Genomic DNA, 25,527 nt, shown 5'->3' on the forward strand with positions numbered 1-25,527 from the left:
AGGTGAATAAAACATAAAAAATTGAACATAAATAAGAAAGTGATGAAAGGGATGAAAATTTTATGCATGTCTTTAGGGACAGAGGTAAGGTTGGGAGAGATTTCAAATCTTTTTAAAAGTGTAACAGATAAAACTTGGTTTATAGTTGATAACAAAAACCCTTTTACTTTTAGGGCATATGAGATTTTTAAAATGTCCTTGAATCTTCTTGACCCTACTGCATAGAATACAGCAGTGAAATATTTCTCTAATACATGAAAATATTCATATGTTAAGTCTTTCTCCAGTTTTATCCCCCATGGGTGCTCCTGTTGAAAAACTAAAACTATAAAATTATCTAGTCTATGTGGGTTACATTATCAAAAACTTGTGATATTAAGAAAAGTGAAATGAAACCTCTTTTGTTTGTGTAAACATTAAAATGCTTTCTTGGCCATTTTTGCAATCCTCATTTACAATACATGTTTTTGAGACTAAGAAAATTTTCAATGATTATTAACAAGTGACCATGTACTGAACACAATTTTTCCTTTCACTGAATAGTTTGAAAATACAATTACGCTATCACATGAAAGGCAGTTTGAAAGAATTTAGTGGGAAGCAGATGCATTTATTACGCAAATAGTATTTTTCTGGCAGTCGATACCATTTTATAGAGGATTAAATATATAATATTCAGCATCATAATTGATTTGCATGGTTTATATCTGTGGTGACAGTCACATTTTATGTGACATTACCACTCCTTCCCTGTTCTATGTCCGTGTTAATAGGAACCTAAATTAATGAATAAATAAGAAGGCAGAATGTCCCTGAATGTGGTTACCAAATGCAGTCAAGGTGAACGTCTGGCCCGGCCCCTTAAGATTTCGATAAAGTCCATCCGGGGTGGTTTAGGAACTGAACTTTTTAGACATTCAGTTGATCCTTATGATACGGACAAAAGCTGGGAAACCATTGACTCAACGTTACCCCACAGACGCGTAGTAAAGACTTCTGCGTGACTGCTATTTTGAATTATCCAACCACTCATTAGAGCCACTAACACAGATAATTGAGTTAACCACACATGACTTTTGAACTGATTATGTCTTTGAATTTAAAAGTAACTGCTTCTTTCCAAACAAATTCAGTGTTTTACTCAATTCATCTCTCTCTATATATAGTGGTTGGGATTCACTTAACGTATAATGCAAATAATTTTTTATTTTCTTATCTATTTATTTTCAGTTTGATTAATTATGTTTTTATTTTCTATTTGCAGGGTGCAAGTTGAATTTTATATGAATGAAAACACATTTAAAGAGAGACTAAAGTTATTTTTTATTAAAAACCAGAGATCAAGTAAGTCATTGATTTTATTCCCCTATGTGTTTGTACGTATATTTACTCAAATAATTCCATTGCAATCCATCTGCAAAATATCATTTAAATAGAGGAATACAACTGATAAGCCTGTCTGCCAGGCAGTAAAATGGTAGAAAACTACAGATTTTACATCTGCTGGTGTTAAGGGTTCTTGAAAGCCTTTAATTGTCCAAACCCCCACCTATAAGTAGAATTCTGGGCGAGCCATTTGGATCAGCAGAAACATCAGGAAACCGACTTCAACCAGAGGCTCGTCACGGTTCACATGTGGGGGACACCTGAGGCTTATTATGAGAAAGCTCTTGTATTCTGGACTGATCATAACAGAGAGAATAATTATCTGATTCAGCGGGGGGAGAGTTCAGTGTTTCCCGGCCGTGCCCAGGAACAAACAGTGGGCAGATTACCAGCACCCTTTTCGGGGGAATTTGAACCAGAGAGTGTAGAGCTAAGCTCAGAGTTCAACACCCTCGCTGGCTCTTATCATCGGACGAGTCTGGGAAGCGTGGGCCTCGGGGAGGGTACAAGATCGGCAGTCACTGGCCTACATCTGTTCACGGTTGAGGTTTCAAGGGATCCTTCTTGCCTCCCCATAATACCACTATTTTGAAAAGCCATATGCAATGAGCCAAGGTGCAATTTCTCATGTGATCATTGCTTAAAATGCCAGCCCTCGCTGGAGACCTCTATATTCCATCGGAGTAGACTTTGCTCTCTCTGACTTGGACTCCTGAATCCTCTCGGGGTGTCTTCATTAAGCTGTACTTCTGTGGGGTTCGAAGGGAGCATCCTGAGTTGTGGTAAATCATCCAGATGCTGACGATGGGGAACGTTCCCAGTTGGGCACACTGGTGAGAGGTTTCTGACGGCGGGTGAGCTTCAGGGTGAAGGCTAAGGATAGCCGGTGTCCCTGACATTGGACGGTTTGGAATTCCACAGATATCACTTAAAGGGGCCTCATCTGTTGAATAAAAGGCTTCCTTGATTTTAATACTAACAACCCTATGGGTCCGGGCCAGAAAAGATAAATGCGCTATTTGGCTACTTCCCCAGCGGCCAGCTTTGACTAAGCGGTCACCTGGGGAGACAAGTTCTATAAAACCAGGACAATTTCATCAATAATTTAAAAGACTTTCTAAAGAAGCGAAGCTGTAAAATGTACGTCGCATTGCAATAGCAAAGACTAGGAAAAACTGCACAATTAATGAGTGTTCACCTTTTACTGTTAAGAAATGTCACCTCACGTAGACGCGTATAGAGCAGAGTGAAAAACTGACATTTGATCTCCAGATTCTATAAACCAGTAATTATAGGAAGGCCTTTCTCTCACTTTTATTCATAATGCATGAATCAGACAATTGCAGGGAAGGTAATGCTTCTATTAATCAGACCGCAGGCATGTTGTGCCAACCCTAATTGCTCCTTTTCATCTTCATTAAGTATTACAGGCTGCGTAAGTGCGACCTACACAGTTTCAGAAGGGACATGCATGACAATCTTAATCCCCACAAAAGTATTACATTTCGTTGGTAATTAACCTGAAAAGATTCAACGGGTCATATTAAAAATGTGTGTGTTTGCGTGTATCTGTATTTCCCAGCATATGCCATTATGAGTCCTCTGTCACTGTGTAATTATTAATTAAAAGTATAATAGATAATTAGAGTTAGGATTATAATCTCTCTATAATTAAAAAGTGCAAGGTATTCTGAAGGTCCAAGTTTTATAACTTATCCTGTGAAGATGTAAGAAGCTAGGTTTTGTCGCTGGCTGAAGTGCAGCCCCAAATTCATGGGTATATAAAAGACTCAGTCTTCTAAGCGTATCTGAACCAATCTGGACGGGACTTCACTTTCGTGGCCTCTGGCTGCTCGACCCTAGACTCCCTCTCAGTGTGTGATGTTTGCTCATTTGCAGTCCCAGCATCCCTTCAATCACAGTCCTGGTTTCCGTATTTAGATAATTAACATTCAGCTACCTGGAACTTCAGAGTTTAGACAATTACGGTCTGGTCGTTTTTAAATACAATTGAAGTGCTGTACTTAAAGTTGATATTTTCGACAATTATTTTTAGTCTTTCGTGGACTAAGTTCAAATTAAAACCAAATCTCTGTTGTTTGTTTAAAGGTCTAAGAATACGCCTGTTCAACTTCTCTCTCAAATTATTAAGCTGCTTGTTATACATAATCCGAGTGCTATTAGAAAGCCCTTCGCAAGGGAATGAATGGTAAGGTCCTTCTGTCTGCCCCTTGACAATATTCGTTGGATTACTTTGAGTTGTATTATCATTTTAAAGGACGTTACATAGAATTAACTTTTTTCCAAGGATGTTTTATGTGTCTGTTGCAATTAACTTGATCTGCCTTTTAGGTCATACATGAATATCACTTTTGTGAGTTCTTCTTAAACATCTCTGCTTATAGTCTTTATCTGTTTCTCTGATGCTGACCCTGGACACCTCCCCGTAAGATTTTCACTGCTAATCAAAATACTGTTCAGTATGGCTCCATCTCTTTACACACCCAGGAGCTTCCCGGTCTTCACGTACAGGTATTGCTCTGCTGTAGACCGGCTCCGTAAGTATTTTCAGCAATGGTCCTCGCCCTTACCCTTGAAAGCAAACACCCCAGCCTCTATGGGGACCCATGACCATGTCAAGTTCCAAGTTAGTTTGTGAGGCTCTTTATCTTATTTGAGTTAAATGGCTGATTGACTTAACTTATTTTTTATTCATGATCATGTTGCTTTATTAATTGCATTGCTGTGCATCAATGAATTTTCCTTTTTCTTCTCTGTCTTCATTGGAAACATCAGCGGAGGGGAGCGGGTGTGCAGGGACTTGAATAATTTTTATCTGATTACCCCCGTGGGCCCCTGCACAGCCTGCTACGTTTAAAATGATTTTCAAAGGAGAAAACAGACTTGGTGGCGACCTTCTGTACAATTATTTTTTCATGTGGCGGTTTGTCCGAAGACAACTTGAAAAATAAAGTAAAACAGAAAGTGAGGGCACGCTGTGCATGGCAATGGATTGGTTACCCTTCCGTGAGAGTCGACAGAGAAAATTATTCTGAATTTATTACAGGGGTTGGAGGTACCTTAAGGATGAACAAGTAAAATTTTGTTGTGTAATAAGTTAAATGATAATTCCTTAGGAAACCGCATACTTAATGAAAGAGCACTGTGTTTATTTCACTGTGTCTTTACCGAATACTTAGCCTGTGCTTGCATTGCTATGAAAAGGGACATTTTCTACCCTCAGGGGATTTTCGATCTGCAAGAAAATTGTGTATTCTGGAGTTATTGCTTTTTCTGGCTCTGGCCTACTTGTTTTATGTATGCTATTTCCTCCAATATATTTTTAATCCTATTTTCCCAGTTTTCTCATATTTTCCCTCATACTAGTAATTTTTTATTTAATCAGAAGTGTATATGTGTGTGTGTGTGTGTGTGCGTGTGTGTGCGTTTGCACTCAATACTATTTTGTGTCTGTTTCCACTGTGCAGCGTAGTGATTAGACAACCCTCTCTTTACGAAGCGCTCCCCCGACATTTCCAGTGGCCTCCCCACCCCCCCACCCCGGCCTCACACAGAGAGCAGATCTTCCCACGCCTTTGCAGCAGCTGAGCGCAGGCATCACGTTCCAGCCGCGGACTCAGTTCCTCTCCTTGGATGTCACCTCAACAGGTCATGCTCTGGGCAGTTCCTCGGGGCCCTCCCACCAACCAGGGACCAAGAGCCCCGTCCTTCCTCAGCCCTGCTCCCCGACAGCCCCCTCCCAACGGCTGTCAGGCCAGACGCCTTGGAGTCCTTGTCGCCTTGTCTTGCTGCCTCTCTTCCCCAGGAAGCCTGATTTCACCAGGTGTCACTTCCTGATGCCACCACCCTGCATGGCCGCCTCCTGCCCCCTGGATGACCGCAGGCGCCTCGTAACTAGTGCTGCCAATTCCGCGGGTTTATTCTGGATGTTGGGTTCCTTTAGTCTGTAAGCCAGACCATGACATGGCCCTGCTGCGGATGTCACAGCCTCCACCATGGCCTAGAGGAGTCCCCGCTTTCCAGGGGACTTCACCTCCTAACGCCACCCCGCCCTCACGAGGCTGCCACACTGGCCTCCCGCCTGCTCCCGGGTCCTCACAGGACACACGTGGGCTCAGGGCCTTCCCCCCTCTGCTCCTTCTGGAACCTTCTCCACCAGCTGCCCCAAGGCCCACTTCCTCAGATCTTCACTCCACATCTTGCTTTCAGGGAGCCTTACCAACCCCCCTGTTTCAAACGGTAATGTCCTCACCAGGCTCTCCGGGGTACTTTCCTCTGGTCTGTCTTTTCCGTACTGCACGTGTGTGGCGGGTGTCCTTTGTTCTCTGCGTGTTCCGAGTGGGTCGCGATGGCTCTTCCATGGGGGCAGATGAACCCCTGGCGCCGGGCACACAGGGGGCCCCCGGCAGTCACATAGTGAGTAAGAGGCTCCCGGGACCTCTGCCCCTTGTCACCACCCTTAACACAGCGACATTGGTTTTACTGCAGCTGACCCCTGAGCAACACCGGGGTAGAGGAACCAACCCTCACCCCCCTGCACAGTCAAAAATCACATATAACTTTTGGCTCTCCCCAGACTTAGCTACGAAGAGCCTCCTGTTGACTAGAAGTCTTACTCATGATATAAACAGTTAATTAACATGTATTTCGTATGTTATATGTACTATATTCAATATTCTTATAACAAAGGAAGCTAGAGAAAAAACGTTTTTAAGAAAATCACAAGGAAGAGAAAATACATTTATAGTATTTATTGAAAAGTTCATCTGCAAGCGGACCCAGGCCGTTCCAGCCCGTGGTGGTCAGCCCAGGGGCATGTGTTTCTCTGTTCTCTCTGCACGCTCCCTGAGGACAGGGACCCTGTCGCACCCGCTTCTGTAGCTCCTCTACTTAGCATGAGGTTCGGTGGGTCAGTGAATATCGCTGAATTCATGGAATTATGCCCAAAGCTTATTGATAGTGTCGCACCGTTGAGGTGACTGAAGACCACTGCCTGGTGACGTCACCTTACAAACCCTTTCAAAAACGTACCAGCATTTTTTTTTAACTTGATGATTTATGAATGACATGTACCTTAGAGAGACCTGAAAGTCACAAATTGAGTCACGAGAGATTCCTTCTCAGGGTAAAAGGGCTCTGGCGGGTGATAGCAGATCAAAATTATATTATTTGAAAACATTAAGAGGAACAAAGTTTCCTACAATTAACTTCTATGCCATGTTCCTAAGAATATTCAGCCACAATTATAGAGGATATACATTTGAAAAATCAGATTACTGCCAATAACAAACAACCAACAGGACTTATGGCTCCATTTTGCATAAATGTTCTGCTCGGTCCCCTGGCAAGGCAGCCCTGGTTAATGAAAAACAGAAGTGGCCTTTCTGGGCACAGGCCTTCTCTTAAAATAATGAGGCTAATTCAGCAAGGAGATTTATTTAATTAGAGCTGCTGCCATAATAACGCCGAGGATAGTTTGTTCTGTTTTGCTTTATTTTTAAGTCCCTTCAGGAGTCAAAATGGCTATGAAACTGTTGCCAGTAGGAGCAAACCGAAGGGTACGAGGAGAGTTTTACTGTTAACGCAGGAAGTTGTGGGAAGGACAAGCCGGTGGACCGGCAGTTTGTCGTGAATGACTGGGGGGCGCTGGCCAAGGCTGGCGAATTTCACTGACGGATGAGCCCCCAGGGTCACTCACAGCGTCCTAGCGCGGAGCATTCGTCACTCTGGGCCCAAACGCATGCATCCTTTCCACTTTAAAGTCGTTGAAGGGATTATTCCTTTTAACATCAAGTGATAGACACACAGGCAGGGAGCTCGTGGACGTGTTAACTCTCCTCCCTGGTTTGGATCGGACCTCGGTTAACACGACACAGGCTCGCCTCTGGTTTCTTGGGAGCACGACCCACCTGAGATCTTCTGGAGTCTGTGGCCCGCAGGTGTTTTCCAGCGGCTTCCGCCCCCCATGCTGACCCTATTGCTCCCATGTGTTTACGCGATCTTTTATCTTTCTGGGTGTCATCGCCACCCCCCAGCCGCCACCCTGGTGGCCAAAGCTGATCTGACGTTTTCAGCTGCTGTTTTCCTGCCTGCAGGAGATGCCACAGACTCGCGTGCTGGGGACCGTGAGACAGGAAGGCTGCAGGCCGTCAGCTTTTCATATTTGATTCTGCTGCGATTTCCGCTGTTCGACAGGGCCCTTCCTGTTCTGTAAACGGATCTTCACACATGAGTTCTGTCTGCGGGCTCAGTTTCGTTCAGAATAACGGAATGATATTGATTTTGCTTTCATGCGTGCGCCGTGGCTTCGTTTTTGTTTTTACAAATTAAAAGAGGGACATTTATTTTCTATGATCTTATAAATGGTTTATGATTATTACAACATAAATACATGTGGCAAGAAAAAGAAGGTAAAAATGATCTAAACGCTCAGCTCATAAGAAAGTATGTTTTGGTGACCAATCAAATCAGGTAGGGTGATGTTATAAACATTGTCTGCATCATTTTTTCCTCCTTGTGGTGTGTTCGCTGTTGATGACGATGAGGCCATTTTTGTTGCCTTGTTGTGGGGCATTCAGGCAGAACCTGGTTATTTTTCGGATGTAAATAATGCTGCAATCAATAGTCACACGAGGGTTTCCTTTCCCGCTAGTGCTTTCTGTCCCTGATATTGAATCTTCATTTGAAATTGGGGTCTGGTTGCCAGTTTGTTTCCCTCCTCCTTGGTTTTGGGCATCAACTAAAATGTGTGGATCAGGCCTACCTTGCTTTTCCTGATAAATCTCATTTAGGAAGGGCAGTTTGGGCACTGGCTTTTTATTAGAATTCAGACCTTCCCTTCTAGGCACTTACCCACTTCAGTGCTTATTAAATGGATGGGAAAAAAGGACTTTCCACTGGAGATCTCACTTCACGTTGAAATTTCCATATTTGAGATGACAGAAATGTCTTTTTTAAGCATTATGAAACTACTGTACATTACATAGTCTTGTCTAAAAACATATTTTCTTCAACGGCTTCTTTAAATTTAAATACTGCGTGATATTTTAAGAACTATGAAAACAGCATCCCAGACCAAAGAAAATACTGTTAGTTTGATAAAATTAGGTTTTAGTAAGTTCCTGTTAACTTCCAATTTCCCTCTGAAAGTGCTGACAAACTTAGGTTAAGCAATTTGTTTTTAATTTTTCAGATGTCGGTAAATACTCTTCTTACCTATTTAGGAGTTTTTGTGCCTCACCGCGTTTCTGCCTCCAAAACCTGCGTATGTCCTTGCACTCCTGCATGGCCAGCTCTGGTCTGGTTTCTGAAATGTCACCATGACTCTCAGGTGTGGTTGGGAAGAACCCTGGCGTGAGTCAGGGCCCGTGGTGGGAAGGAGAAGCCATGGTTGGATAAGTCCCAGAAGGCCATGTGTAGAGCTTTGATCTTGGGTGACGGAAGATTTGACTTTGGGTGATGCGTACACAGTGTAATACATAGATGATGAATCATAGAAATGTACACTTGAAACCTGTATCGTTTTATTAATTGATGTCACCCCAATAGATTTAAGTTAAGAAAAACAGAGGTTCAGTCTTGCCCTGAACCAACATGCAAGGGGGCAATGAGAGCAAAGTGGGTTGAGAAAGAACTGGGGGGGCGGCAGGCTGGAGGGGCTGTGGGAGACAAGGGTGGGCAGTGGCCCGTCGGGAAGGCTTTTGCCAGAGTCTGGAAGAAACGCAGAAGATGATAGTTTAGAATAAGGTCGGTGGGGGGGTGGTGCAGGTGAGTGCAGGTGGATAAATTCTAGGAGAGTTGGCAGGCAGAACTGAAAGGGTTTGATGGCCACTGGCTTGTGCGTTTACAAACACAGGAGAAGAAAGTATCTAAGACACTTTGGGGTAACTGAGCACAGTGGAATGTGGCAGCATTTATTGGGGTGTGGAAAACTGGGAGGGCCAGATTTTTGGGGAAAGATCCCAGATTTGGTTTGTAGCAACTGAAGATGTCAATTACTCAGGTAGATACGGTGTTCTGCACTCACGGGGCACTTTAATACGCTAAGTAGTTTCTTTGAATAGTCCTTTTAAGTTCTGTAATTCTATTTAAAACAAGGACTTTAAAGAGTTTATGCCTTTTTGTTATTGCTTAACGTATTATCAAAAAGAAAATAATCTAAAGGTTTAAAAATATACTTAATATTTTGTGGGAGGGCTCTCCTGTTTCCTTAACTGTAAAGAACGAGTGGGTTTTATTGCATTTGTTGTGTTTGGTCTTTTTGTGTGGGTGTTTTTATTTGCATTTTTGGGCAACATAATATAATTATTATAATCTTTTCCCAAATGGGGTACTTTGCTGTGAACGACTCCCATTTGAATTACTGTACACCAAATAATTTAGATAATGATAGGGTGTAAAAATGAACAGTTACAGCTAGAGGGACACAAGAAGTGTTATGTTGCTCTTTGCAGAGTGTAAACAACTTTTGACACCAAAGGTGAAATAGTTTTTAAGAGATATTTAAGGACAGTCACCCCTTGTCCTCTATAGTGTTCCATGCGATCCTTACTCACAGGTTTTTTGGTGGCATGTTAAATATTTTCTATGAATCCGAATATGAAATATTTATGTGCTCTATAACCTGAATTGCTGAATTTATTTGGATTATTAATACTGTTGAATTTGTATTGCCAAAATATCAATAGCTTTAACATTAACAAAATCTTGAGAGTTTATAGAAGAGCCTCAGGAGACTTTTCAGTGGAGAATTTGACGAGTAAAGGGCTGGAGGACTTCGGCCCTGCCATCATCTCTCTGCACATAAAACCCCGTTATCTTTTCTTCTATTGTAACATGAGACTGAAAATGGAATTAAAGGGAGTATTTCATGGGATAGAACTATTACTAAAAATAAAATGAAAGAATATAAAGTTTTTGTAATTTTGATTTTGATATTTCATTGTCTTTTCATGCTTACATTATTTACATATTTCCAACTTCATTCAAAATTTTAAAATGAATGCGTTTCCCATATCTTGTAAAAGTAACATTTTACATTCTTTTCACAGGTCCCACATCTTTTGGGTGAACAGAAGTCTACCTTTATGGGGCCTGCAGGTGATGTACAGCTTTGTCTTCTCACTATGTTTCTGGGGTTATTCCTATTTCCCAGAGACATGCTAGCGGAGAGAGCCTTGATATCAAAAATGAGTTTGTTTTATTGCGTCATTAATCGTGATGCACGTCTTAGACAAACACTTGTATTCATTTTTTCGTGTTTGCTTGAGACCTGCCTTCTGTCCGGAGACCTCTCACGGTCGGGATCAGACCCAGACCGCTGTGGAGCCAGGGGGGAAACCAAGGCAGCCCAGCACCACTAACTCCCCTGACCAGCTCCCCCAATTCCTGTTCTAACACCCCTCGAAAAACGAACCACCAGCCCATGTCCACGCTCTTTTACCTGGGCCCCTGGTCTCTGAAACAACTGAGAATCTCAATAAATGATCAGATGATTGGCTCGCATCACCAATAGCAAGAGCTTGGTCGCCAGGCAGGTAACCTGTCAATCAGACAAAAGGGGCCCTGGAGGAGGGCGTCCCGAGGAAGCGGGAAGGCAGCAGCAGCAGCGAGAGCCCAGCGCGCTGAGCTGCGTGGGTGGCCTGGTCCCCAGGGTCCTCTGCGCCCTGTCTGCTCCCCGTTCTATCGGACGTCACACCAGCGACCTTTGTACAAGTTCCCGTCTCTGCGTCTCCTGTATCCCTCCTACGAATGCTTTTCATTTTCTGTTATTTTTCTAAAGTAAAAATTATTCTGAGACTAGAGAGACTCTGAAGGGTGGAAATGAAGCTACGCACCACTGTTTGTCAACAACCTTTAAAACGCCTTGAAATCAAATGTTGGGTTTGTCTTCGGAAGTCGTGATGATTGTGAAGTCTGTGCATTTTAGACGCGATAACGAATTATTTCAACTCTCTAGGCGCTGTCATTATAACTGAACTCCAAGTTTTGACCATGTCTGGCAATTTCCTGTCTGACTGAAGTTGAGCTGTACTTTACATCATTTTACATGCCTTTCCTCACGTGCCATCAATTTAAAAATAACTCTTCACGGATTTCCGTGTGCACTGAAAACGCACTCTTTTAGTCGCTGAGCTAGATTCCTATCTTACCCTCCGGGGAGGAGCACATTTAAAGTGAGCTAATATTTTTACAAATAGTTATATGTGGCTATTCACGTAGCTTTCACCTGATAGCGATGTTTTAAAAGAATAACAGCACTCATTCCCAAATAGGAGTGTGAGTAATTCACGCTGACAGTCCTGTCGAGGTCGTCTGTCTAGCAACGTGCCTCTCCAGGAAGAAGCGGGCTGATGCAGGCGACTTGTGAGGTGTGACTTTTTTATCACGATCGTGCGCGGCTGATGTATGCACTTTTGAACACATTTTATTTGTAAGTTTTTAAGTTGCCCTTATTTTTAAAAAGTCCCCTAAATCAAAGGTTCGGTTCCCGTGGAGTGAGACCGTGACAGCCCAGGGGAATCTGCCTTTCCCTGCAGGGCGCCCCGGACCGTGGAAGGCTGTGCACCAGTGTGTTTGCTCCGTGAGTCGTTTCCTGCGGTGCTCGCTGAGTTTTATTCTATTCTCCCGCCCTGAAGGGCTGAGAGCGTTTAGCACAGACCTGCCTGGGGGTCTTTTCCAGTTCCTTTCGGTTGCGAGCGCTGGTTCTGGCAGCTCCGCAGTGGGGCCGTGTGTGCGGCAAACGGGCCGTGCAGAGCGAGGTGCAAGCCGCCCAGGAGGGGACCGGCTGTGAGGTTCATGCACATGGAACCTGGAAGTGGGGGGAGGGGCCGACACGGGCCAGGCTGTGTATGTTCGGAAATGCTGCTGTTCCGTCCCGTGTAAGGCAGGTGAGCTGATGGGTCCCACCCAGTGCGAAGCCCGCGTGCTGTTTGTTCCGCAGGGACCGGCTGTTTCTGGGGCACGTGCTGCAGATTCCGGTGGCTTCGTGGCGGAGGGGCAGGGGTGTGTGCTGACTGTTAGCAGAAAACCTGCTCTTCCCATATCATGCAACTCCAGCCAGTCGGAGTCTCCTAATCCCACAGTTTCATCGGCGATAATACATCAGAAAAGACTTATTAAGGAGTATTAGAAATGACCAAAGCTAAGTGGTAGTGCCAGAGATGACCTATAACCTGACAGCTGTGCATCAGAGTTGATGTACCTTCTATATCATATCTGTATATATCATATAAGGAGATCTAGATATATGCATATATGTATATATTTATTAACTTTATAAATTATAATACTCATGAACATAATATATGTTATAGTATCCATCGTATTATAATCATGACTATCTAGTATTTTATTTTTATGACATTTTCTCATTAAATTACAATTTGTATTTTAGGTTTTAGTGGCCTTGATAAGTCTGTTTGAAACAATCCTGCTTGGTTATCTCAGTTACAAGGTAAGCTATTTTCATTAGACGTTTTCTGCTGATCGGACACATTAAGAGCATCGACTCAGCTTTCCTCTCTTTATAATCCATACTCTGGGGATAAAGCAAGCTCTTCTTAAATGACTTTAATTATTTTGAGCCTCTCTCATATGTGATTTTAAAAAACAACCCTATAGTAATACAGTAATATTTTCCTTGGCAGCTTAAAAACACTTAGCTGATTCCTATGGGTTAATTTATGCATTACGTGCCTGCTCATATGAGCCAAGCAGGTGCAATGGCCTGGCATTTTGTTATTCTCAACCTACTTCCCTGATCTGTACAAAAAACTTTGTGGGAACAAAGACCTGTCTGCTAAGAATCATTTTAATGACTTCTCTTAATTTTTGCCAATGTTTTACTTGGCTAACACAATTCAACCAGTATTTATGGAGCCTCCATGGGATAAAGGGCCCTAAATTGCATTTTTTTTTTTCCTATGAGTTTACACTCTGGAGGTGGGGCTAGGTACCAAACATACAGACAACGACAGAAGGCAGAATAATAGGTTTTTCAGTGAGGGCACGGGATGAAAAGAAAATACTGGACTGATTCTGCAGGGTTCTCGTATCAGTGATTTCACTAAGGAAAGATGAAAAGACAGGACAATCAGGATTTATGGAATGAAGAGAGGCATGAAGAAGGAATGCACATATAAAACTGAAAGAATGATAAGTATTCCAGTGTGGCCAGAGTCTGGGGCATCTCTGGAAACACGGTGCCCGACGTTTGGGACGATACTGTGAGTACCTTGCACAGTGACACCCAACGGGAATTGATGGAGATGTCGCGCCTGGGAGTTCTCTGGTGGTAACTACATTTTAGGACAGTTAGTTCAGAACTTCCGCATGCCGCAGCTCAGAGGGACGTCACGCTGAGGGCCATGTGCTCCGTTAGGACATGGTTGCAGAACGGAAGGAAAACTGGGTGTTAGTGTTTGGCTGGGTGAACGGAACAGACGAATTTGATGCAAGAGACATTCCGAGGTGGAAACGAAAGAAATCAGCTGATTGGTGAAGGAAGTGAGGCTGTTAAGATGGAAAACCATCCAAGGGAGGAGCTCGGGCTCACGTTGGTGGGGATGCTGGTGTCGTGGTCGTTGGGCCCAGACAGGGCCGGCGGGGAAGGCGGATGCAGGCCGGAGGGGCGAGAGTCATAGTCATCACTCACCGGCCGCTCCCAGTTACTGCGTGTACCGCGCCCAGCGCCACGTTTTGTGGGGAAGCCTTTATCTTTCTCACATGCTTATCTTCCTCACTTTTTAAAACCTAGGGTTCCGAAGATAACTTTCCTTAGACCAGTTTTGAATCCTAGATTCAGAGCAAGCTGAATCCCAAATGAAGCCCTCTTGAGTGTGAGCTCCGTTCACGTCACCTTTGGTTCCCAGGGAGCAGGTCCCTTTGTCTGAAAACTGGTCTGATGGTGGCTTGTTCAAATGTCAGCCCTTCCTCCCTGTGGGCTCCTCGCTTTCGGGGTTCAGGCGTGGGGGTCAATGTTACACCGCCTCTCTGTGTGAGCCGAGCCCCATGAGTGGGCCACCTGAGCACTTCTCATCGTGCCCGAGGGGATGACAGAGGTCACTTGGCACCCGTGACATCTCCATGCAGAGGAGTTAGTTCTCGCTGCTGGAGTTCCTTCCACCTGCTGCCCCCCCCCCCCCACTTTGATACAGTCTGGGGGCCGGCGACGAGCTCACGGTAACAAAGCCCACCGCTTACTCTGCTAGCGCACCGACAATAGCCAGGCTAGCACCGTGCGCAGGAATTTCCCATCACTGCGATGTTTTCAGCCTTTAGGACTGCAAGGAAATGAAAGATTCCCAAGTTTATAGCCAGTGTTTTAAAATAACTGGACATGACAGGGAGCCAGATTGCAAACGGATTTTCTAAGACATCAGCCTCTTCGTAGGAGACCCGCTGCTGCAGGAAGTATTGAGCTGTTTTTCACAGGATGCCATTCAGGAAAGTGTCAGTGCGGAGAACTGCGTATCAGGGAGGACTTCCTGGGTGTGTCATCTGTCTGTGCAGTAGCGGGGGGCCGGCTTGGTGTGACGCACTCATGTCGGCCTCTCAAAGTTGTTCATAATTAGTTAATAAGAAGCCCTGCGTTTGCTCTCTGCCCTGGCCCCTTGAATGGCGCAGCCAGTCTGGATCATGCCGTCGTGGCGCGTGGTTTGGGAGATCAGAATCGAGACGCTTGAGAAACCGCGTCCTCTACGTTTCCTTAATGTCAAAACAATGTTAATACCAATAATAGTGTTAACACACCGTGTGTTTAGGGAACCATTTAATATGCTTTGAGAAGTGCCTGAAATTTTACTGCCTATGCTTTGGTGTAGGATTTTTATGGTTTCACAACTTACATTTAAGTCTTTAATCCATTTCAAGCTTATCCTTGTGTGTATTGTAGGCCAGTCCTCTAGTTTCATTTTTCTGCATGTATCTGTCCAGTCTTCCCAGCACCACTGCATGGTCTTGCCTCCTGTGTCAAATATTAACTGACCATAACAGCATGAATCGATTTCTGGGCTCTCTATCCTGTTTCATGGATCTGTGTGTCCTTATGCCAGGACCAGGCTGTTTTGATTACTAGGGCCTCGTAGTATAGTTTGATATCAGGTCGTGTGACATCCAGCTTTGTTTTTCTTTCTCAGCGTGAATATATTTATTATAGTAAACTTTATAACTGCCACTTTTTATTGATTCTTCAGGTTTTGTTAGTCTGTTTGATTCTTACTGGTAAATTTTCTTTGATAAAATATTATTATATGATCAAAATGCGTTATGTGCAATATTCGAGGATTACTGTAACATTTGTTTTGCTTTCTCAACTTTCTTCAGAGTTGAGAGGGCACAATTTCATTTAGGAAAATGATTTCTACAAGTCACCGCTACGCCTCTACAGTATGACTCGGAAGTGCTGAGTGCTGTCTTGGCTCTCTTTCATGGCACTTGGTATAATAGACATTTACATTTATTCATTCTTTCTTGAAAGGGGAACATCTGGGAGCAGATTTTACGAATACCTTTCATCTTGGAAATCATTAATGCGGTTCCCTTTGTTATCTCCGTAAGTCCTAAAATAATCTTTTTAAAAATAATTTTGTCATTAGATTTCAGTAAAGTCTTTAAATCTAATTGCTAATAAATAAATATTAGGCTCCGATAAATACATTTAGGTTTTGGTTGGAATCATGGTATTAAATCTTACAGAGTAAAATCCATTGGGTAACTGGATTGTGAAATTAAATGGAATCTAATAAGATTTAGGACAATGGTCCAATGACATGTGTCTTAGGAATGAATGGTCTAGAGGTGCCATTTAAACAAGTACCAATATCGTCTAAACAGATGAGAAATTACTCCATTTCTTGTGTATATTGTGGAATTAAAAATATAGAAAGCATGTAAGACTGCATACTCATAAACACTTCTCATACTGAGAATATGTTTGTGAGTTTAACCCCAGGATTTACTGAGTCCAATTCTCTCTTTGATGAGAAAGTTGCCAACAGCCAGCCAGCCAGCAATTTGCTTCTTTATCAACTCGATGGCAGACCAGTTCCACAAAGATTTTGTCCAATTGCACGTTCCCATTACAAAATTTGGTTTTAATTTCTGTTTGAGAGACTTGTAATAATGTCTGTAGGGATTATGCTTTCTAACACTGAGCTTTATTTGGAAAGCGATGTCAATAAGTAGCTACATAAAGCTGTTGCTCAGTTCTGACAATTATTTTAATCCGAGTGATCTATCTGGAGGAGCAACTGGAATTAGATTAAATAACTTAGTAAATATAATTCCAGTTAAACATGGTTCCCAATGTCATTTAAAATGTCTGAATCCCAAGAGTGAGTGGTAATGTTATGGAAGGCAGGGCTCTCTTTCCTTTTTCCTACTTCTCCCCTCAAACTGCAAAGAAGGAACAGGGCATGTCTATTATAAGCTGTCACAGGAAAAGACTTAATGGTAGAATTCGCGTAGTTATATCTGACAGCCAGGGAGAGCTTATTACTTTCTTTCTGCTTCTACAATAATTTTCCAAAGAATTTCTCCCTAAGAATTAGACAGTGAATGAAAAGATTATATGTTTGTCACATATTTTAAATTATTATATTGCTTTTAAGAATTGCTTTTTCTGTTTTACACTTCTTTTAAATCTGTTGGATGTGATTCCTTGCTTTGAGATAAAAGTTTCGTTTTGATTCATTTTTCAGATATTTTGGCCTTCCTTAAGAAATCTGTTTGTCCCAGTCTTTCTAAACTGCTGGCTTGCCAAACATGCCTTGGAAAATATGATTGTAAGTATAAAAGTGATACGCAAATACAAAAATATCTTTCAATCTGTCATTATTTCCTACTTCCAGTGTTCAGAATAAACAGAGAGAGAAAATTACATCTTTGCCTCATTACATTTTCATTCTGTTTTTCCCCATAAAAATTTAAATTCACACTACTCGAATTTGTTGCATTATAATTAAATATTTAAATGTTTTATTTTTAAACTTCTTTTAAGTGACTTTAGCATCTCAGTAGAGAGTAAGCTTTTATTTATTTGAATGTTTGCAGAAATGAAAGAATTTTGGCCAAATGCTATCAGATAATTAAAGCGATATGTCGTAGACTTGTCTGAGCTAATAACCTTAAGTGGTCAGTCTGCTTGTATCCTCATCAAAATGCAAACCTGCAAAATGGCCAAGTTCCTCTGCTTTTCAGGCCCGGTGAACTGGTCAACCAAAATGATCCCGATTTTCTAAATATCACCAAACCACAGCCAGCTGCGGTTTGAACTGGTTCCGTGCCTGGGTCATCATCTGAAGACAAAGAACCTTCGGGACAACCTGTTCAGATGTAATAGGACCCCTGGTTTTAAGGGTCACGAAGTCAAGGCACCAAACTGTTCTTAACTATCACTGGTCCTACATTTTGTAAAAACCTGGGGGATTTCACCAGGCCCTATATTGGAGCTGGAAGCCCCCCACATAAAGTCATCTTTTCAGATTCAGTTGAGTTGGGTCATGAATGGGGCATTCAGAAGGACACACGCAGTGAGGAAATCAAGGGTGCTGAATTCAGAGTGTGCCCAAGGCTGACCCTGGTCTGGAAGGAGGGGTTTATAACTCTGACCAAAATATGTTTCCAGTAGGGTTCACCGCTCACTTATCAGTGAGCTGCGGCATATTTGCTATCTAGTCATTTTATACTTTTTTTTTCCTTTTTGATTTCATCTTCATTGTGTTTTGTTTCCACTACCATGTAGTCCCCTTATACTTCCCTCCCTCTGGCAATCTATAAATGTTCAAATAAGTCCACTGTGCGCTAATCACTCTGATAGGGCAGCCAAGTGGCTTAATTTCTTGGCTAATTTCTTCTTCTTCAAAAGGGAATAAAAGTACCTACTTTACAGGCTTGTTGTGAGAATTAAATAAAATTATATATACATAAATAAATATGTATGTGTGTGCATATATCATAAACATAGTAAAGGCTCAATATTATTAATTTTACTACAATGAAATGAAATTTTTTTCCTGAGGTAACTTGTTTTTCTTTTAAATGTTTTTCTTAAATGGAAATTATGACAAAAGTTTCGGCCAGAAACAATATTTGGATAACATTTGAGAATTCATAACTGGATGAATGTTTCTAAACATCCGTGTTAACTGACCACTGGAGACTCATGGAAGTGCGTGGCCACACCACGGGCCGATGTGAGCCACGGGGGGTGTGTGGAAACACCAGCTGTGTGACTGTTCAAAAAGAAAACAATATACCCATTTTATTAAGTAAACATTTCCTTAGTTGTTGATGGAAGAAGTGCACCAGAGAAAAAGACCTCTTGGCTAAATTGTGTTACTTTACTAATAATCTAACTCAGAGAGAAATGGTTAGGGGTCCCTGAGAATAAGAGGACTTTGCAGCATGAATCTAGGATCCATTTTCCATGGTAATAGTTCTATGTTTTGTGTCTTGTTCTCGCACAGGTTGCTAAGTTTCATTTGCTTTTCTGCTCATTAACACCTCGGTTAAAAGAAATGAGGGCTGAGAGGTGAAGTCCTATCTAACTTAGTGTTTTGTTAATGTAGCAGCTCGGGTTACATGTGGGGTGGAGGAAGATAAAGGGGTGGATCTTCGGGATTTTGTGTTGGTGAAGCTGTCTCCTCTTATACTGACTTTAAGAACTTTAACAGTTTGATATTAAAAAATTTGAGATGAACTGAAAACTAGAAAGAAAGAAAATTATGAAAATCTACAAACCTGCCACACAGAAAAAATACTAGTAATAATTTATATACTGATATTTTCTATTAACACATCAGATATATTATACATTAAATTACATAATATATTCAATTTTATAATTTGAATTTTTATTATATACTAGCATGCAGTGGACAAGTTCTTATATCATTAAATATTCCTCTTCAAATCAATTTTAATGGATGCATCTAAATCTATTATATAGTTTTGATCAATTTATTTAAATAGTTTTGTATTGCATATTTTAGTTATTTTGATAACAAATGTAATTTGCAATAAGGATAACAAATCATTATTGACTTCCATCTCTGATTATTTTGTTGTAGTTAATTTTTAAAAATTATGTTACTGAGTAAATACTTAATAAATGAATGAATGAACTACAAAGGACATGCTTGTGAATTGTGACCTGTATTCCCAAATTCCCTTCAGGAAATTTATCATAAATTACGTGAGGAGTAATAAAAGTGAGTGCTCACTTTTTTGCATTTTTAATAACACCGGGTGTTATTATTTTTAATGTCTTTCAGTTGCAAAGATAAAGATGTATATCTTAAATTCACATTTCTTTTAATATTAAGGAAATTAAACTTAAAAATATTTGCTCAGTGGCTAGTCAATTATTTTAACGATAAGTTGGAGTAATTCATGTTACTTTTCATGATTCTGAGAATAAGATTTGATAGTCGTCTGACCAAGCTTTTACTTTCCCCCGAATTGACCGTATTGTTTTCTGATCTTTTACAATTGGATTTGACCGTGAGACGTCCTGCTTCTCCTAGAGGGCTTCAGGGAGGCAGGGTCTGCAGGTGTTTGTGGCGTGAGTGACTGAGATTCGGGGGTCCTCCTGCATCATGACCTTGGCAACACGAATGCTTTGGTGAGATAGAGCTTGGTCTCGGCAAAAATGAAAATGCACTACTATACACTTTTACAGTGTGTGTACTGAGTATGCACAAGATAGTTGCCATACCATACAGAACAATAAATGTAATGAAACTCACAAATATTTAATATGTACCAAAACTTAAAATGTTTTTCTGTCTTATTTTAGAATGATCTACATAGAGCCATTCAGCGTACACAGTCCGCCATGTTTAACCAAGTTTTGATTTTAATATCTACATTATTATGCCTTATCTTCACCTGGTAAGATTGCATGGATCGTCATTTTCATTACGTTTTATTTAACTCTAGTTTAAAAGCCTATTATAAGCTGTTTCAATTAATAATCAAATAATAATCAGTTGCTCAATCAATATTCACTCTCAAGTGGAATGGGTCACCTATGGAAATAGAAATGAAATCCTTTGGTCTCACAGGAAAAGCTAGGAAGCTCACCTGTCAGGTGATATTGGTATTCATTGCATCTCTGGTATTTTCCCAAAGGCTGTAAATAACCAACGCAAGGGTTTGTGGGCAAGCAGGCAGAAAGCAAGGGCCGATCTCAAGGTGCTTTGCTACAGAAAGCAGTCACTTCTTCTTCTGGAAGGTCCCACTTTGACAATGAAAACGTAAACCAGTGTGAAATGGGGCCCTACCCATACAGATTCGTGCAGGTCCTTAACTAGAGAAAATAATGTGAGTATCAGAAAAGGAGGTAGACTCGTGTTCTGCTTTGTCGGAGTTGTATATTACGTGTCAGTGCGCCCCAACCTGGATCTGACCTATTGAGGAAGATAAAAAGCTAATTAGGAAGAACTAAAATAAGAGTGGACTCGGCCATCATCACCGCTGAACGAGGTATGAGGAGAGCTATGGGTACATGTACTTAGATACAGACATGCACCATCCAGATTCGGTCTGGTTGGGCGATTTCATCATTGTGTGACTATCAGAGCAATAACGAGGTTTGCTACGATGGTAACTTGGCCACCACATCACTAGGCAATAGAAATCTTCCAGTTTCATGATAACCTTTCGGGGCCAACGTATATTTGATTTGTAGGTGACCAAACGCTGTTATGTGCCATGTGACTATATAGATTTACAGACACGGTTACGACAGCTGGTTCGAATCAGTTTGCAGTCAATGTATCTATTAAGTGAGCATAAAATGCATGTTATGGCACACTTTTGTGTTTAAAAATTAAACATTTTAAGATATTTAACGTCTTTAAACAAAGTATCCCTCTGAAATTGTAATAATGCCATCTTAAAATTCTTTCACTCTTCACCAATCGTTTTTATTGCTCACCTAGTAAATATCTAACTTCATAAATATGAAATGCCAACAGTAATGCCTTTCCTTCTAGTGTTCCTAAAATTCTTCATTTTGAGGTAGTGAGATTAATTGAATAATTGAGAAGATTTTTTCCATTTTACTTAAGGATAAGTACTTAAAATTAAATATTTTATATATGTGTGCACATGCCGATATTTCCATGGCTGGAAAATTATAAAAAGTTAAACAAATGATTTCTAAATATTGTGGGAAGTCTGTTAAAGGAGAAATTATCATTATTTTTTTCTACTTGACCTATAAAGGCAGGATGTCTCAGATATAAGTGGGTATATTTTGTGTATATTTATATATGCATGTGTGTATATCTCATACAATGTGACATATAATACATATATGTAAATATATATACATATATACAAATATATCTATATATACATATATATTTTACACTGTGGTGATTACAGCCACAATTAATTACTGTTAGATCGCAAAGCAAGACTCTTTTATGCTTTTCTAAACCAGAACTTTTAATATGTACATAATTATTTGAGCCCCAAAGATTCAGGAACTAATATTTGGAGCATTGGCAGCGTTGTTCACAAATCTCACAATCTAAAAATTACCTGCTTTTGGAAAGCTGGGATTTGGTCTTAAAATGTGCCTTCTCTCCATCATTGTTCACATTACAAAGAACCGTCATTAAGCATCTGTCTGCCAGGGACGCGCGCAGTGCCAAGCTGAAATGCAGATGAAGCTGCCGCCCAGCGCTCTGCAGGGAATGTGCTCAGAATTGGTCTTCCTGCCATTGTCAGGGAGCTGGACGGACTCACCCCACGTCTGCCGTGTACCCCTCGGTCAGCAGCCCGCTTCCCAGGCAGCTGCCGCTTGGGATTCCGCCCGCGTCTCTGTGACAAGCAAGCAAACAGGCCTGTGTGGGACGGACCCGCATGCCCTCAGCTTCATTATTAATGCGCGCTGACCGGTAACGAGGACGCTCATTTATAACGCAGTTGGTGCTCTCGGGCATTTGTGGACTTACGTCGAACCTACTTGGCTTCAAACTTTCGTTTTTTATACGTACGCTTACATATTTTATATTATTGCATAGCTATAACGTAAAAAAGATCTGATAGGTTAATGGGTAGTTCATGTTTTAGTCAAAGGGGAAACATTTGATTTACTTCCTCAGTCTTATTTCAGGAGAAAATAAATTATTCATTTATTTTGGGGGAAAATATGACTCAGTTAAGCATTATTAACACGCTTAATTTGAAAGTGTGTGGGGTTTTGTGTGCATCTTTGATTAACGCTTACTTGACCGCTGGACGCGTACGTTCTTCTAGTTGGTGGTTCAGCGCCAGGGCAGCAGCCGCCCGGGACTGGCCACCGCGGAGCTGGGCGGCGAGTTTGGAGACAGTGTGGGGACAGGGTCGAGTGGTGTCACCACCGCCGTATTCGATTCCTAGGTTTGATGGGTCGCATCTGTTTGGCTCGTGTTATACATGAATGACAGGAAGCACTTGTGTCTGAAGACCTGGCCACTGCCTAAGAGCGCCAGGCTACCCTGGTCAAAGGGAAACCCCTTTGCCCAACTCCCTTCTGAACAAGCGAGTAGCCAGGTTTTAGGCAGCTAGTCAGCCAAGTGCGGCAAGTTTCATTTGGGAGAAAAGAGAATACGGTCATCTAACATGTATTAAAAAATAATGATGTAATTGTTTTAATATAAAAATCTAGGTAACTGGATTTGGGGTTAAAATTTGTTTCCGACAAGCTGCTTTTGAAATATGACATTAGTTGTGTTATTTCCAACCACGCGAATACTGAGAAAAGGGGCCGACATTTCGGCGGTTCCTCTTGTTGGGCACATTCGGGGCATGTCACATGTAGTGACTAATTTAATTTTCAGTGGTCTGCAAAGTAAATTCTGTTATTATCCTCATTTTATAGATGAAGAAACTGAGGCACAAAATAGTAAAGGAAGTTGCAAAAAGGAACAGCTAAGTAGATCTCTCTTAAACGCTCACCTGTCTGCCCTGGACCATGCTGAAACCTCAGGAAGAAATAAAGATACCGCTTACAGGGGAATGAGAACCAGTCTGATATCCATAGTCTCACCTGAGGTGAAACATTGTTCACAAATTCCCAAGGGAAATTGATTTAGGACCTCAAATTCAATAAAACTTGAAGCAGCAGTGAATTAAGAGGGTGATGTAGAGTTACCCTCTGAAATACAAGAACGGAGAAAGTATGCTGCCTACCTGTTTTAGGGATGCACTACCGAAGCACGAAAGAAGGAAGGAAAATGGAGGTCGTCTGCGCGGCGGAGACACCACAGAACAGACTGGCGCTGGTCTAGGGAAGCCATTTTCACGCTGCGTTTCATCGGAGGTGCGGCTGAAGTCTGGGCCCAGCAGAGGCGGGGACAGCAGTGTCAGATTTTATTGTGCAGACCCAGGCCACGGGAGGTTCCCCCTTAAAAAGGAGCGTGGAGGAGTGAACGGAAGCCGAAGTCCTCAGACCCCACCCACCAGGAACAGCGACTCGGAATGGTCCCCACAAGAGAAGTTCTGAGGCCAGGGCTCTACTGCATTCGTTTGTACCAGTCACGTTGGTCATGTGTGGCTGACAGCCATCAACTGCTGACCTCAAAAGCGCATGCTTAGGGAGCATGGCGTATGTGAGGTCGCATTCAAAAATCATGACAAGACCTAGCCGATGAAAATAAAATTAAAGAAAGAAAGAAGACTTGGTAAAAGAGCTGGGGGAAGCGATAAATCCCTTTACTGTCGCATCTGACGTGAATACTCAGTTCCCAAAGAGACCCTAAGGGGTCCTAATAGTAAAAGTGATAGTGAACACTTGCTGAAAGTTTATCTTCTTTGCCAGTCAACTTGCTATTGGTTTTTTTTTTCTTTTCTGTATCAAATTGTTTAATTTTGCACCACCTTCTATGGTAGATATTATTATCTTCATTTTACAGGCAGGAAACAGAGGCACAGAAAGGCCTAACAAAAGCCAAACCTTAGTTTATTTTATCTCAGATTCACGATGCGTAGAAAGCAGAGCCCAGATTTGGACCCAGGCACGTTGGTTCAATAGCCCACGTGCTTCCCCATCGGGACGTTATTTACATTATGGCCTAGACGTCATTAACCTGGGAACATAAAATTAATACACAAGCAAAACATCAAATAGAATGATAATTTTCTCATCTCTATTATAGTCAATTTTTAAGTAACTGTTTCAAGTAGAATTATATTTTAATAAAAGATTTTAAGAAGATCATTTTTGAAGAATTTTAGCTTTTTCCTCTCTTTCTTTCTATGAATTTTTTCATTCCTACGTTTTCACTTTGCTTGGGCCACCTGCTCTCAATCCTGATTCTCCACAGAAAAGGCCGCCCCTCACCCATTATTCTGAAATGAAGAAAATGCATTTCTGCGCCTCACAGCCTAGGACGCGGTGTGGCCACTTCTCACGAATTGCTGCGCTGCAGTTGAGTGGCCTTCAGATGAATAGTTCAGGGCATCACTCACTGGCCCCTGCTTTCTGCACAGACAGATGGACAATGCCCAGGGGAGTGAGAACTTCCTTGAAACAGTAGAAACACAAGACTTATCATTTCTTCAAAAACACAACTTCTCCCTGGAAAATGTGAAGCCCTAACGTCTCCAGTTTTCTTAGGTTCCATGGGAACATTCGGCTTCAGGCAGACGCTTCACAGGAAATGAAAACGATTATTTGGAACAACTTAATTGGTATTCATTCAGTAAGTACCGAAGTGCCGGGCGTGGGCTGACTTGAATGCTAAGGTCCGCACCACGAGCACAGAATCAGTGGTAGCTGCTTTCAGCACAGAATGCCATCACTAATTAAATTTTCCAGTAACTGTGCACAGCGCCAGGATTCATAGGGAGCCCGTGGATATTTAAGGTTCTTTATTTCTGCCGTGTGACTTTTTCTCTGAAGACATTTTGTTGTACAAATTGACATTTACCAGGTGGTGAAAAAGTTTACAGTCTCAATATTTCCTTTCATTCAAATTAATGTTCTCCTTCGAAACCTTGCCAAAGCTTGGCAAGCGTTGCATAATTAAATATATTTTAAAAAGAGGCAAATATTTTAAAAAGGACGGAGTGACTAGTCATTAAGGTGCCTTTTATCCTCTAGAGGATGTATTTAAGCAAGCA

General features: G+C 41.7%; 1 protein-coding gene across 5 annotated transcripts in view; it reads left to right on the forward strand.

Annotated features, from left to right (window-relative positions):
* KCNT2 (potassium sodium-activated channel subfamily T member 2) overlaps window positions 1-25,527 on the forward strand; it is a 153,154-nt gene that overhangs the window by 51,316 nt on the left and 76,311 nt on the right. For all 5 annotated transcript variants that reach the window (XM_090263166.1, XM_090263167.1, XM_090263168.1 and 2 more), the window contains exons 2-8: window positions 1,265-1,344; window positions 3,496-3,595; window positions 10,458-10,506; window positions 12,803-12,862; window positions 15,887-15,961; window positions 17,109-17,192; window positions 20,207-20,301. In XM_090263166.1, the coding sequence (XP_090119292.1) occupies window positions 1,265-1,344; window positions 3,496-3,595; window positions 10,458-10,506; window positions 12,803-12,862; window positions 15,887-15,961; window positions 17,109-17,192; window positions 20,207-20,301 (543 nt within the window). The remainder of the gene's footprint in view (window positions 1-1,264; window positions 1,345-3,495; window positions 3,596-10,457; window positions 10,507-12,802; window positions 12,863-15,886; window positions 15,962-17,108; window positions 17,193-20,206; window positions 20,302-25,527) is intronic.

Source organism: Furipterus horrens, unplaced genomic scaffold (assembly GCF_987537825.1).
Source record: "Furipterus horrens unplaced genomic scaffold, mFurHor1.1.pri manual_scaffold_15, whole genome shotgun sequence".
Classification (NCBI taxonomy): domain Eukaryota; kingdom Metazoa; phylum Chordata; class Mammalia; order Chiroptera; family Furipteridae; genus Furipterus; species Furipterus horrens.